This window comes from Nycticebus coucang, chromosome 5, assembly GCF_027406575.1.
Source record: "Nycticebus coucang isolate mNycCou1 chromosome 5, mNycCou1.pri, whole genome shotgun sequence".
Taxonomy (NCBI): domain Eukaryota; kingdom Metazoa; phylum Chordata; class Mammalia; order Primates; family Lorisidae; genus Nycticebus; species Nycticebus coucang.
The window spans coordinates 108767359-108780992 of NC_069784.1; the positions used below are offsets into that span (position 1 = coordinate 108767359).

Sequence of the window (13634 nt, forward strand, 5' to 3'; positions counted from 1 at the left end):
TATGATTATAAATTATGTTTTGTGAATGGGTTTTACATTATTCATTTGTATATGTCAAAATTAGGAATCCCTCAGAAAGGAAGTATTGTGGAAGTGGATTTCATGGCTCTGACAACACATTTGCAAATATGCAAGTGAGTAAACCTATCACACCGATTATACTTGGAAAATACAGGATTAAATCTATAGAAAACTGATATATGAGGTTTTCGACCTATAAACAGACCATGCTTATATGTGTTGAATGGCAATTTATGGAGCATATACTTTCTTTAGTATAGTTTAGAGCTGTTTTTCTTTAGACATAAAAGTAAAGACTGTTGTTAAAATTTTATATTCATGTTTCATGAACATGTGATTTTTATCTCCTACTAAATTTCTAATAATTACTTTGCATTTATTTTTGCTCTATTGAGAATATTGCTCTATAATAAAAGAAAGTTGTGATTTAATAGATAAAGTGTTATACTTATGTTCTGTAGAGAGATAATATCTTACATTTACTTAGACTTCAAATTTTCAAAACACAGTCAAAATATTTATTTAATTTGATCCTTGTGCCACTGCATGAGGGTGAGATTTATATCTTGTCATAGAGGAAAAGATTTTCTCATCCATTCTTTTCTGATTGTCAAGAATTATAGTAAAACTAAGAGAAATACCCCAGATATCCTTAGATTATATGCATAATGGGGGTTAAAACATTATCCTACAAGATCCACTGGGCATTTTAGATTTCCCCTTATCTTAACATAACTAGTTTGTATATGTACAATGTGGATGATATAATTTTTCCATCAACTACGTACATAACTGAAAATGCACTGATAAGCTATTATTTTTCTGGCATCCTAGGCCCTTTTTATTGGCTATGGACCTGGATTCAATCATGGTATTGAGGTTGACACCTTTGAAAATATTGAAGTCTATAACTTAATGTGTGGTAAGTGTGAACAGGTAGCTTCCATCCTTTCTGAAAGCAGAGCTGACATAGGATTATCAAAAGTAGGTCATATGGTGGGCATATGGTTTGTGGAGATGAAGGTAAGGTAAGACATATTTTCACCTTTCTTTTTCCTGACCCAGGGTCACTGAAGAAATGTGGGGAACATATTCTCTTTTGACTTACTTGTTTTATCCATTAGGCTGTATCCTGTGAAGTACAACCCTCACAGTGGGGTGGTCTGTACATCCCCAGTGTCTCTCACTTTGTTATGCCCTGGGCTTAATTATATGACTCTTGAATCAGGATAGCGCTAGAAGCCAGGGAAATGAGACTGGGGATGGTGAAAGGTGGACAGAGCAGGTAGAACCTCCAGTAGTGATAATAGTTAGATGGATGTCAATGTCATGATTATAGAAATGAAGGAGAACCCATTGGGGAGTTTCTTGGTTTACTCAGTGTCTTCTGATTAGCACTTTTATGGGGGATGGGGTGGGGCTATTGAGTCTTAAATATTATTACCTTTTTCTTAAGGATGTCCTAAGTGTAATTCTTTTAATGGGAGTCTGTAATACTTTAAATAAGTTAATATGTCCTTAAAATGCTTAAAATAGCACCTGGTATATAGTAAGTGTTTTACTTTATAAGTCTTGCTGTTATTATTATTACGAGTAAAAATTAGCCAGGTGTGGTGGTGCGTGCCTGTAGTCTTAGTTACGTAGGAGGCTGAGGCAGGAAAATCACTCAAGGCCAAGGAGATTGAAATTGCTATGAGCTATGATGCCACTGCACACTAGCTTGAGAGATGGAGCAAGACCTCATTTTAGGGTGGTGGGGAGAGGCAAGAGTCTTAGACTCAGAGCTGGTTTTGAATCCTGGGTCTATGACATCAGTCACTTTGAAACCTTGGGCAAAACACTTTAATTACTCATCTACCAAATATTGATGATAACTTACTGTTTTGCGGTTAAATAGGAAAAAATATTAACACAGTGATTGACACATCATACACATTCAACAGGTGGAAAATGTATTGACTGTACGCTTCAAAACTCAAGAACTCAGAAATTTTATAGTGAAGTACAGCATACATATCAGTATTTATATTAAGAAAAGCGTAGCCATAAATACTCTAAGCCCCAAGAGAGTTTTATGGTTCTATTTTAGTTAAAAAGAACTCATCTGTATTTAGTTAAAAAGAAATAAAGCTCATAATACAAGTCTACTGTTTATTTGGTTTTGAAACTTCTAATTAACTCTTTATCATTCTTGAAATTATGCAGATTTGATGAATTTGACACCTTCTCCTAATAATGGAACCCATGGAAGTCTTAACCACCTTCTAAAGAATCCTCTTTATACCCCAAGACATCCTAAAGAAGCATACACCCCACTATACTGTCCCTTCACAGCGAGCCCCAGAGACAACCTTGGCTGTTCATGTAACTCCTCCGTAGGTATCATATGGAAGGTTAGCCCAGTCTATGAAGTTTTATAGAACCTGCCATACAGCATATACTGTGGAAATACTTAATCAAATTACAATTTCTGAGTTAGGGGTAAATATGTATTTGTTTTTAACTATAGGAACACATGCAGATCTTTTATAATTTATTTTTCATCTTCCTAGTTGTTTGCATTTTTCAAGTCTATTTTTATCCCTTGGTACTGTGGCTTAATGGGGGTGTAGCTGGAGAGAAGTCTAGTTGAGTCCTTGAGTATCTTGAATCGGGAAATCTGGACCATTATCTTAGCAGTGAGGTATTAAGCACAAAGTAAACCAATTATAATGTTCCTTCTCTAAAGTACATTTCAACCTATTTTAAATTTAGGAGCAAGGCTTGGCGGAGTGGCTCACACCTATAATCCTAGCACAGTGGTTCTCAGCCTTCCTTATGCCGCAATGTATTTTCATTGTTAAAAAGGGGTCGCAACCCACAGGTTGAGAACACTGTTTTGGGAGTCCAAAGTGAGAGGATTGCTTGAGGCCAGGAGTTCAAGACCAGCCTGGGCAATAGTGAGACCCTATCTGACAGTACAAAAGATAATATAAATTAGCCGGGTTTGGTGACTTATGCCTGTAGTCCCAGCTATTTGGGAGGCTGAAACAAGAGGGTCACTTGAGCCCAGGACTTTGAGGTTGTAGTAAGCTGTGGTCATACCACTGCACTTTAACCTGGGCAACAAAGTGAGACGTGGTCTCAATAGTCAACCTGTTACTCAATCAATAAAATAAATTTAGGGAGGATAAAAACATTTTTATTTTTTTTATTCCTATCTTAATTATATAGTAGTTGTAAAAAGATAAAAAAGACCAGACGGGTTATGAACAAAATTGATAATATCCATAAAGATAGCAGTTTGGAGAGCAGTTTATTTTATGCTTTCCATTTTTTATTTGACTTAATTTAGGCATAAGGAAAGACTGTTAGGCTATAGATAAGAGTTATAAAGCAGCCATTGTGTTTTTATCTTTTAATTACTGGTGTTAAGCTTATGCTAACAGTTCTGTCTTTCTGCAGCTGTCTGTCCTCTCCTTTTATCCTACTCAGTTTGATCTTTGGTCTATGCTAGCTAAACTATAGAAGTTGTATGTCACCAAATTAAAACATGTCTCTTGATCCTTAAAAATAGTTCTATAAACTTTTATAGATTTTGCCAATTGAGGATTTTCGGAAACAGTTTCAAGTGACGGCGGAAGTAGGTAAGCCATGTTACTCTCAAGCTTGGAATGTGAAAGCTTTTCCTTGACAATGGGAAGCACAGAGAATTGCTCTGGGGGCCATTCTTTGACAGTGGCCATAACATAAGGAGAGTAACGGAGGAATACCTGATAGGACATAGATCTCTCTGCTGGATGGTAGACTGTTAGTCATAAGGAAAGAAAGTAAATTTTACAGTGGAAAGAGATATATGTAATGTATTGAGTGGAAGCTGAACCATACCTTCTGATCATGATGGAGGTATTTTGAAATTTTGAAGATTTTTATAGGGTTTTAGTAAAGAATCAGATTTCCATTTACAATACCCATGTTCGTATCTCATCTGGTTCTTTATTTTTAATTTCAAAATATTAAGGGGTTAGAGATGTTTTTGTGGTGCATATTAATTATAAGAGATTATACATTGATTTATTTAAAGTTATTCCTTAATAACTTTTGAATAAAACGTAAGAATATGCAGACAACTGATGAAATTTTTCAGTTGTGACTTGAATGTTCAGAGTCCCTTTGATACACTCTGATTTGTAATTTCCTTGGCTCACATTTTGTTTTCCTATTGGAATAAAGAAATAAATTCCACATTAATCCTGACTTGTACTTGTCTATAAAGTTCCTACTGTAAATGTTGGAATTAGAGAAGTTTTTGATAGCCTCCTGATAGCAAAGTATTGTGATGAAAGATAACAGTTTCAGAATTGAGTAGATCCGAGTTTGAGTATGAAGTTAGGAACTATTGTCTTCATGGAAAAAGTATTTCCTGTAAGCTGCTGTTTCCTCATCTGTAAAATCCCTATTATCTCAATTCATAGGGAGATGTAAAAATTAATTAGATGATGTATACAAAGCACTTTACACCTGGAAAAAGGGTGATAAGTTGTATCTATGTTGTTATTGTTTTATTCAGTTTGGTCTCATAATTTCAATTCTGAACTTTTGCTTTCTAAGTACATGTATCATCCAGAAAATTTGCTTTCTGGAATATTTCCTGGGGAATTTGTATTTAAAATAATGCTAAACTCCCTGGGTGAGGGGTTCTTCTACAAATGGAACTTTACCCTGGAATTAAGAACAATGTAACCTAAAAATTATATCCTCATATTAATTTGAATAAAAAAATAATGCTAAAGAATTCTTGGTAATATTCTAATTAGTTGGAATATCTAGTAATTTCATGTAGTGTGGTCTTGTGATGTCTTAATATTTCACTGATCTTTCAGTATTGTTATAGGAAAATCTTGCAGTAAACCCTGTTTGTTTTGTTAATTGTTTATGATGCTGCTCCTTCTAATTGGTTTTTAATTTTTTTTTCTTTTTTTTTTGAGATAGAGTCTCACTATGTCACCGTCGGTAGAGTGCCATGGTGTCACAGTCACAACAACCTGAAACTCCTGGGCTTAAGCGATTCTCTTGCCTCAGCCTCCCAAGTAGCTGGGACTACAGGCGCCCGCCACAACGCCCAGCTATTTTTTTGTTGCAGTTATGATTGTTGATTTTAGCTGGTCCGGGGTGGGTTTGAACCTGCCAGCCTCTGTGTATGTGGCCAGCGCCCTATCCACTGAGCTATGGGTGCCTCCTGGCTTTTATTTTTTTAATCATGAAAAACTGTATCTTCAGCTGGGTGTGGTGGCTCATACCTGTAATCCTAGCACTCTGGGAAGCCAAGGTGGGAGGATCACTTGAGCTCAGGAGTTCAAGACCAGCATGAAGAAGAGTGAGACTCCGTATCTACAAAAAATAGAAAAAATTAGCTGGGCATGGTAGTGGGCACCTGTAGTCCCAGCTACTCAGGAAGTCAAGGCAGGAAGATCACTTCAGCCCAGGAATTGGAAGTGGCAGTGAGTTTTGATGGTGCCACTGCATTCTAACCCAGGCAACGGAGTGAGACTGTCTCCCAAAAATAAACAAAAATAAATAAATGAATAAGTATATAAATACATTTCTAATATGGTTACGTAGAGAAAAAAGTTAGATGAGGGTATTACTATATTTATATTATCACGTGATGCATACTACCTACATTTAAATGGTTGTTTTTCATTTTCTCCCTACGACCCAAGAGAAGATTATTAAGCATGAAATATTACCCTATGGAAGACCCAGAGTTCTCCAGAAAGGAGACAACATCTGTCTCCTTTATCAACACCAGTTTGTGAGTGGATACAGCGAAGACTTCCTAATGCCCCTTTGGACATCCTACACTGTCAGCAGAAATGCAAGTATTTGTCACCTCTTTAGCTACGTGTGACTGTTTCAGGTTATCAGGAAGCAAAACAGTGAAAGCGTAGTTTCTCACCATTAATCTTGGCCTCATAATAAGCTCCCAAATTAGAGGAATACTGAACAGGGAGTCAAAAAAATTCAGTTCTAGCTTTACAAATGAGAAGGTATGTGAGACGCAGAACAGATTTCTTCTGTAAAATGAGGGGTATAAAGGATCCTCTCTTATCTTTTCCACTAAGTTCTACTATTTTATGATTCTGATTTATAATGTCATGAAATCAGAATCAGTTGCAGTTATTCATTTCTCAGTGCATAGCTGTGTGAGCACAGATCTATGGCTGCCCGAATCTAAGGCGGCTCTCACTGCTGAAGAAAACCATCCAAGTTCAGTAACATCCCTGCATAGAGCACCCACACAAAGACCGCACCCCAAACCAGGGATACCCCAGAACCTTCCCCCCTTCACCACCAGGACAGGAAGAGTTAGGTCTCAAAAGAAGTATCCCAGAAGAGAACTAGCCTTCCTCCTTAGTCATAGCTCTCCAGGTGCTGCAGGAGAAAGAGGAGCAGTGAAGGACATAGGCTTTGCAAGGGAAAAAGGGAGAAGATGAGATTTAGATCTTATATGGAATTGAAATTTTAAACCAGACTGACCAGATGACTGGCTCGCTTATAGGATGCCCTTAAAAATGGAAAAAGGAATTTCAGAGAGCATAGTTGAGGTTACCAGTTGGATTTAAACAATACCTGTTGTTAATACTCAGTGAAGTTGCTAAATAAAAAGACAGGGACAAGTGTGTATATCTCTAATTTCTACGTTGAAAAAATATGTATACACATCATCACATATTTCTGTAAAGTTTCTTTAACTTTGATTTTAATTTTGGAGGATAGCCTTCAGCTACTTTAAATGCTTTTTTTTTTAGCTTGATATTGTATCAATAATAGATAGCAATCTACATAATGTTTTCTTGGCACCACAGCCTATTTATTATTGCTTAATACCTTAATAATGGTGTTCTTTGACTTCATTGGAATTTTCAGTTTTCTTAGACAATTAAAGCTACATGAATTCATAGTCACCAGCATTGTGGAGGTTTTTACATGGCTCTTCATGGCTTTTCTCTCTTCCCCCAGCAACTTTGGCTTTGTATTTATTCATGCATGGAAGATAGACTTAAATCTCAAAAACTGAGATTTTTTTATTCTATAAAAGCTTAAAATTGTATAGATAAAAGCATTATAAACAAAAGTATCACTGCATAATACAAAAATCTTTGCACATATATATGAATCTCAAGCAATATCTTTAATATTGGAAAGAATTTTTACAGTTCAGTCAGAAAAAAGATGAGTGTACTTGAAAGGTGAGGAGGACGTGAACGACACCCAGAGCTTCATAATGTAATGCTGCAGCTCACCTTTATTTAGAAAACAATTTCCAGGGTGGCACCTGTGGCTCAAGGGGTAGGGCGCTGGTCCCATATGCCAGAGGTGGTGGGTTCAAACCCAGCCCCGGCCAAAAAAAAACCAAAAAAAAAAAAGAAAGCAATTTCCTTCTCTTCTCTTCTCTATGCCTGACATCTGATGGTTCTTTTTATTTTCTTCTTCAGGACAACTTCTCTACAGAAGACATTTCCAATTGTCTCTACCAGGACTTTCGAGTTTCTCTTAGTCCTGTCCATAAATGTTCATTTTATAAAAACAACGCCAAAGTGAGTTACGGATTCCTTTTCCCACCACGTAAGTTTCTTCCTCACTCAATCTCTTTTTCTTATCTCTTCTTTTTTGTTTCCTTTCTTGTTTGCAGATCTGTCATACATTATGAGGCAATGTATATGTTACCTTCATTAATGAAAATTGATATGTCACCTTTATTGATGTTTATTTATTGACGAAAGGGTGAATTTGAAATCTATAACTATCAGGGATAAACGTGAATCTGATGAGTGAATTTTATAAAACGTTTTCTTTGGAGTAGTTGATTTAGTGCAGATCCTCCAGGTAGAACACTCTTTACCTTTCTTTTCTGCATTTCTTTTAAGCAGAATTTGAGAAAACCCCGTGAAATTGGAAGGTTATGTCAGGGTTCTTAGGAAGGAGATATTCGTTTGTTGTTTAAAAAGACAACGTGATTTGTCAGAGAAGTAAATACGTGATTTGTCAGAGAAGTAAATAAAGGTCGAGCCTAAAGCCTGCTTGCTTTTTCACTGTCACAGAGCCTAGAGGGAATGATCTTTTTGAAGCTAACTGTTCTATTTTTGAAGGGTAAATTTGTTAATGAGAAGACATTTTGGGGCCAGCCTGAAAAGGCAAAATTCATAAGGCTCCAGGTGCTCAGATGCCCTCAGCGTCCAGTTCAGTCCCCAGAGTAAGTGCCTGAAGTCAGAACTTGGCTATTGCATTATGACAATAGACCAGGTCCAAGCCTCAAATCCACACAAAGAAGCCTTGGATGGCATTTGGAGGCTGACATCCTGTGATGTTTGTTCTGGATAGTAGGTGTTGTTCTGAAGCCAGTTGTTCTCTTTTCCCTTTTCACTATGAAAAAGTTTAAGGAAAGAAGATTTTCTACACAATTCATGTTAGTTGAAATGAGGCACATAAGATAAATATGTTTAATTGGGGGCTTTTCTTAGTAAACAAGTTTTTGTTTCTTTGATGAATTTATTTTGAAATGAAAAGATTTAAATATGTTGTTTTTTTTTAAGACTTGACCAAACACATTACATTTTCCCCTAGGAAAGTTTTACAGGGTTCAGATAATACTCAGCTAATTTTGTAAAATTCTCCCCCCACCCTCCCATATAAAAAACGATAATTTGTAATGTTATCTCTGAAAAAATGAGAAAAGTTTTTCTGTTTCTTTCTTTGTAGGACTAAGTAAAAATTCAAGTCAAATATATTCTGAAGCTTTGCTTTCTACTAATATAGTACCAATGTACCAGAGTTTTCAAGGTAAAAAGTTTTAAATTTCTATTTTATAATTTTAATGAATGTCTGAACATATAGGAATAATTCACATGTAGTAGACTTAATGATCTAAATTAAATGGATAAATACCCAATATTCCAATACCCAAACCGATTCTTAAATGTTTTTTTATACTTTGAATACTAATACACAAAAAATTCTCAAATATTAGAATTATTATATATTCTAATATCTATTTTGCTGTGCATTTAAAGGCTTATAAACATTTTTAGTAAAAAGTATATGATTTTCTTTTCAAAATTATCTAGCTAATATGGCCTACTAACACATAGAATATCTTTTAAAAAGTCTATTCTCCTGTTTAACTATTTGGAAGTTCTTGGTAATTGTTTTGTTTTTAAAATGAATAGATTTCACATCATCATTAACTATTGGAGTATTTGACTCATAGAAAAATAAGTATATAATTATACTTAAATTGATGTTTAGAATATCAAAATATGAGCATATAAGGAGATTTTTACTCTAATTTACACTTGGAATACTTGTAAATATTTCAAAGGGAATTCAGATATTAATAGTAAATCTGAATAACATACCTTGTGTTTGAGGTGTTGTTACACTTAATAAATCTGTGTGATCACATGTTCATCATGAATCCCTTGTTCAGGGATGCCTGAAATAGAGTTGGATTCAACATTTGCCTATCAGTCCTTCCAAAGGCCAAAGTTGAACAAAGGATTTTTGGCCTCACCTAAAGACTGAAGCCAAACTTGACTTTATCTCTAATTGTTACTAAGACTAATTTTGAATCATGCTGTTAATTTATTTCACCTAACAGCACGGTACCTTCTTTTGAAACTGCACTGTCTTCCTTCTTGTTTCAGTTATATGGCACTATTTTCATGACACCTTACTGCAGAGGTATGCAGAGGAGAGAAATGGTGTCAATGTTGTCAGCGGTCCTGTGTTTGACTTTGATTATGATGGACATTATGATTCCTCAAAGACTCTCAGGCAGTAAGAACATATTCATTACTCTCAAAAGTTGTTATTGAGCTAGGCATGGTTGTACACATGTAATCCCACCTCAGGATATATAAGGGGAAGTCTTTGGTAATATTCTACAATTTGAAAAGAAAATTAAGTTATTAGGATAGGAGAGAATATCTAATTAAACAAAGATGAAATACATGTCCTCTCTGGAGGAATGATAATCACACATTTCTAACCTGTTCGCTCTCTGCCTGCTATTTGTTCACAATGGCATAGAATTTAAAAGGGTATAAGTAATTATTTAGACGGGAGTTTTGGTTATAGGTGTTCAAAAATGATATTTTCTTTAGTGTCTTAATTCCAGTGTCTTTAGGTAAAATTTCAAAAAAATTCAAAGTTCAAAAAATTTCTATAGAAAATTAAAATAATTCAGACTGTTGTTTCTCTGTCTTCTAATTATTACTCTCAATGTAGAAGAATATGTTGAAGGATTATGCTTGCTAACTTCTTATAGTATATTTAATTATTTATCTGAATTTGATTTTTAGATTTCTTTTTTTTTTGGCAGTTTTTGGCTGGGGCTGGGTTTGAAACCGCCACGTCCAGCATATGGGGCCGGTGCCCTACTCCTTTGAGCCACAGGCGCCGCCCAATTTTTAGATTTCTTGTATTAAAATCTTACTCTACTAAAATGTTCATGAAAAGGAAGATATTTCTTTTTTTTAAGTAAATATTGACATATTTTTCAGAAACATCAAAATGATCCGTAATCAAGAAGTTATGATTCCAACTCACTTCTTCTTCGTGCTAACAAGTTGTAAAAGTAAATCCCAGATTCCCTTGCACTGTGAAAACTTAGATACCTTAGCTTTCATCTTGCCTCACAGGGCTGATAACAGTGAGGGCTGTGCGGTAAGTAGCCTTCGTATGTTTAGCTTATATATTGAAAATAGAAACATCTGTATCTTTGGATATGTGTCCAATATCTCTCATTACTGTGGGAGAAAACACAACTTTTGAATATTCATGGACTACGGAATTATAGATAGTATTAATTTAATTATTTAAGATAATATATCTTTGGAGAAGACTATCCTTGTCTGTAAAGACACTAAAAATCAGATCAGAATCAAATTTGTACAGCTCAGCCATGGAATTCTAGGCTTATTTGAAGAGTGAATTTTCTTTTGTTTCAGAACTGCATTTACAATTCCAAACATATCAGCACTGTTATAAAAATTGTGGTTAAACAACATTTCAAAGGAATATTCTGTATGTCATTTTATTATAAAAGTCTTATTGTTATACCAGAGATTTTTTGGAGACAATCGTTTTATATGATCTTAATTTTTCAGAGTTTTAAAAATACAAATTATAGATTTTAATATCAAAACTGTATAAAATGTTCACAGTTTTTAAGTTTTTCCTTAATCATGGGCTAAAATGTCTTTCTTTCAGAGTACTTCCCACATTTCCTATTTTTCTCTTCCATTGAAGTTACACAAATAAGTCTAGACCTGAGTTGGCAATAAGATTTAGCTTTCATACCAGTCCCAGCAGATGGGTGGATATCTGGGTTTCTGTGGTCAAAATGATCTTGAGATCAAGTGTGAATTCAACAGGAGAGAGTGCTGCATTTACTCTTCCATTCATCACTTCTTTGAGCCAGCTACTCATTCCTTTAATAAACATTTGTCGTCAGATGCTCTAGGTACTGAGTGCACAGCAGTGAACAAAACTGTGATCCCTGCTAGGGGCACGGGAGTGGAATACAGTGACTCATTTGCCATCCTTGATGTAGTAGTGTTTCTGTGTTCTGTGACAGACTTTCAGAATTATTTGACTTTCTCACAGAGCACATTTATCACTAAGTTAATTTTCCTTATTCTTCAGAATAGAATAGCAGAAGTTTATCTGGTTGGATGCCTGACAAATATCTAACTCTGCTAAAAGGTCAATATTCGTGGGCACTGTTGGATTATACCAACTATTCCCTTCTTCATTCTTTAAGAGATTAACTTGTCACTAGATTTATCAGTTGGAATTTGGTCTGCAGCAAATAATAGTCACCCCATTGCAATGATTTAAGCAAATCAGGGGTTCCTCCAGCTGTACGGAGTCTTTGGATGGTGCTTTGGGTCGGTGGCACCATTAGGGAGACAGACCTTTCCTGTCTCTCTGCTCTATCACTCTGAGCATGTGGCTTTGGCCCCCATGGGGTAAAGGTGTCTTCTGCTTCTTTAGATATCATTTCTCAATTTGCTCCCCTTCCCCAAAATAAAAGGGCAGCTACCGCCTTGTGCTTTTGTCTCATTGACCAAAAGGATGTTAAGTGTTATGAGTCGGGCGCTGAGTTCCTTTTCCAGCTCCACCATTCCAAAAGCTGTTTCCAAATGTTTCACCTTAAATGAAAACATTTTATCAAATTCTACAATGGCAGTGTACCTAGAAGATGCTAAATATTGGACTTGAACAAGAGAGAGGACTAGTTTAAGGTATATCATATATATTTATTGATTCCTTCTGTTTCACCTCTGAAGCAGTAAAGATATTACCCTGAAAGAACAGATTTCATGCATGTACTTTTTAATCTTTTCCTGTGAATGTTAGAGAAGATGGCAATTACCCACTAGTCAAGCAGTCCACTGAGTCAGTGCTTGTATAGTCTATTTGTACACAGCATTACATTTGATCCTTAGAATTACCCCCATGAAGAGAATACAGGTAAGGAAGTTAAGACTCATATGACTTGCCTTAGTTTACCCGATAGGATAGTTGTGGAACCAGGACTCAAATCCAGATTTCTTTAATTACCATATTCTTTCTACTATGCCATTAGGTTTCTGTTTTCCAATATTTATTTTAACCCTGCACTGTTTAAGTTTCTTGTACCTATGCAATGCATGACCAGGTATACTTTATTTTTCCCAAATGTGATACACCCACATTAAACAATCATGCCTGCTATGTATCAGAGAGAGAAGTTCTCAAGATTGGGGACTAACAAGACTAACAAGTTTTGCAGTTTCTGCTACTTCAGAGCCAAAATGTCATAAATGATTAAACTGGAGAGATTAAGAGCTTATAGAAGTGAACTGACTCTATTCTGTGGTGATTTTTGTTTTTTATTTCCCATCTTCTTAGTATGGGAAGCATGATTCCTCATGGATTGAAGAGTTACTTATGTTACACAGAGCACGGATCAGAGATGTTGAACTTATCACTGGACTCAGCTTCTATCAAGAAAGAAAAGAGCCAATTACAGACATTTTAAAGTTGAAAACACATTTGCCAACATTTAGCCAAGAAGACTAATGTTTTTTATTCCAAAAACACCACGAATCTTTTTGAGAGAACCTTATATTTTATACAGTCCTCTATCCACACTATTGCGTTGTTCGGGAAACTGTCAATCAGAGTTAGAATGGAATCCTCTGTGATACGGACATCTCAGGGAAACTTGTGGAATCCGCACAACAGTAGGAGGGTGTCCTGTTGAATCTTGCGCGTATTTGAATGCGTAAGAATTGCACATTCTTGTTCAAGTTTTGAGGAATAAAGACAGACCATACCTAAAAGTGCTTTTTAACTTCTCTTAAGTGAGAAGTACCTGTGAATGTTGTCTGGGTACCAGAATTTTGAATTTTATGGGAAGCAAGCTTGATGACATTGGCAAACATTAGTCTAATTACTGGGATTGGGATAGCCCATATTACATTACGATTTTTACAAGATTTAAAAGTGGTTCTGTATTCCTTTTAACTTGGAGTTTCCTTTCTTATAGTTTTAATCAAAAAAAATTAAGAGAAGTAAAAATA

At 35.5% G+C, this 13634-nt stretch overlaps 1 protein-coding gene across 3 annotated transcripts in view; it reads left to right on the forward strand.

The window, feature by feature from the left end:
- ENPP1 (ectonucleotide pyrophosphatase/phosphodiesterase 1) overlaps positions 1-13634 on the forward strand; it is a 78658-nt gene extending 65024 nt beyond the window's left edge. Inside the window, exons 16-25 of one of the 3 annotated variants that reach the window (XM_053592637.1) lie at positions 65-134; positions 856-943; positions 2227-2396; positions 3596-3647; positions 5724-5878; positions 7500-7629; positions 8764-8844; positions 9708-9840; positions 10566-10728; positions 12961-13634. In XM_053592637.1, the coding sequence (XP_053448612.1) occupies positions 65-134; positions 856-943; positions 2227-2396; positions 3596-3647; positions 5724-5878; positions 7500-7629; positions 8764-8844; positions 9708-9840; positions 10566-10728; positions 12961-13131 (1213 nt within the window). In that variant the 3' untranslated portion in view covers positions 13132-13634. The remainder of the gene's footprint in view (positions 1-64; positions 135-855; positions 944-2226; positions 2397-3595; positions 3648-5723; positions 5879-7499; positions 7630-8763; positions 8845-9707; positions 9841-10565; positions 10729-12960) is intronic. The other 2 variants (XM_053592638.1, XM_053592639.1) reach the window with 2 other exon arrangements.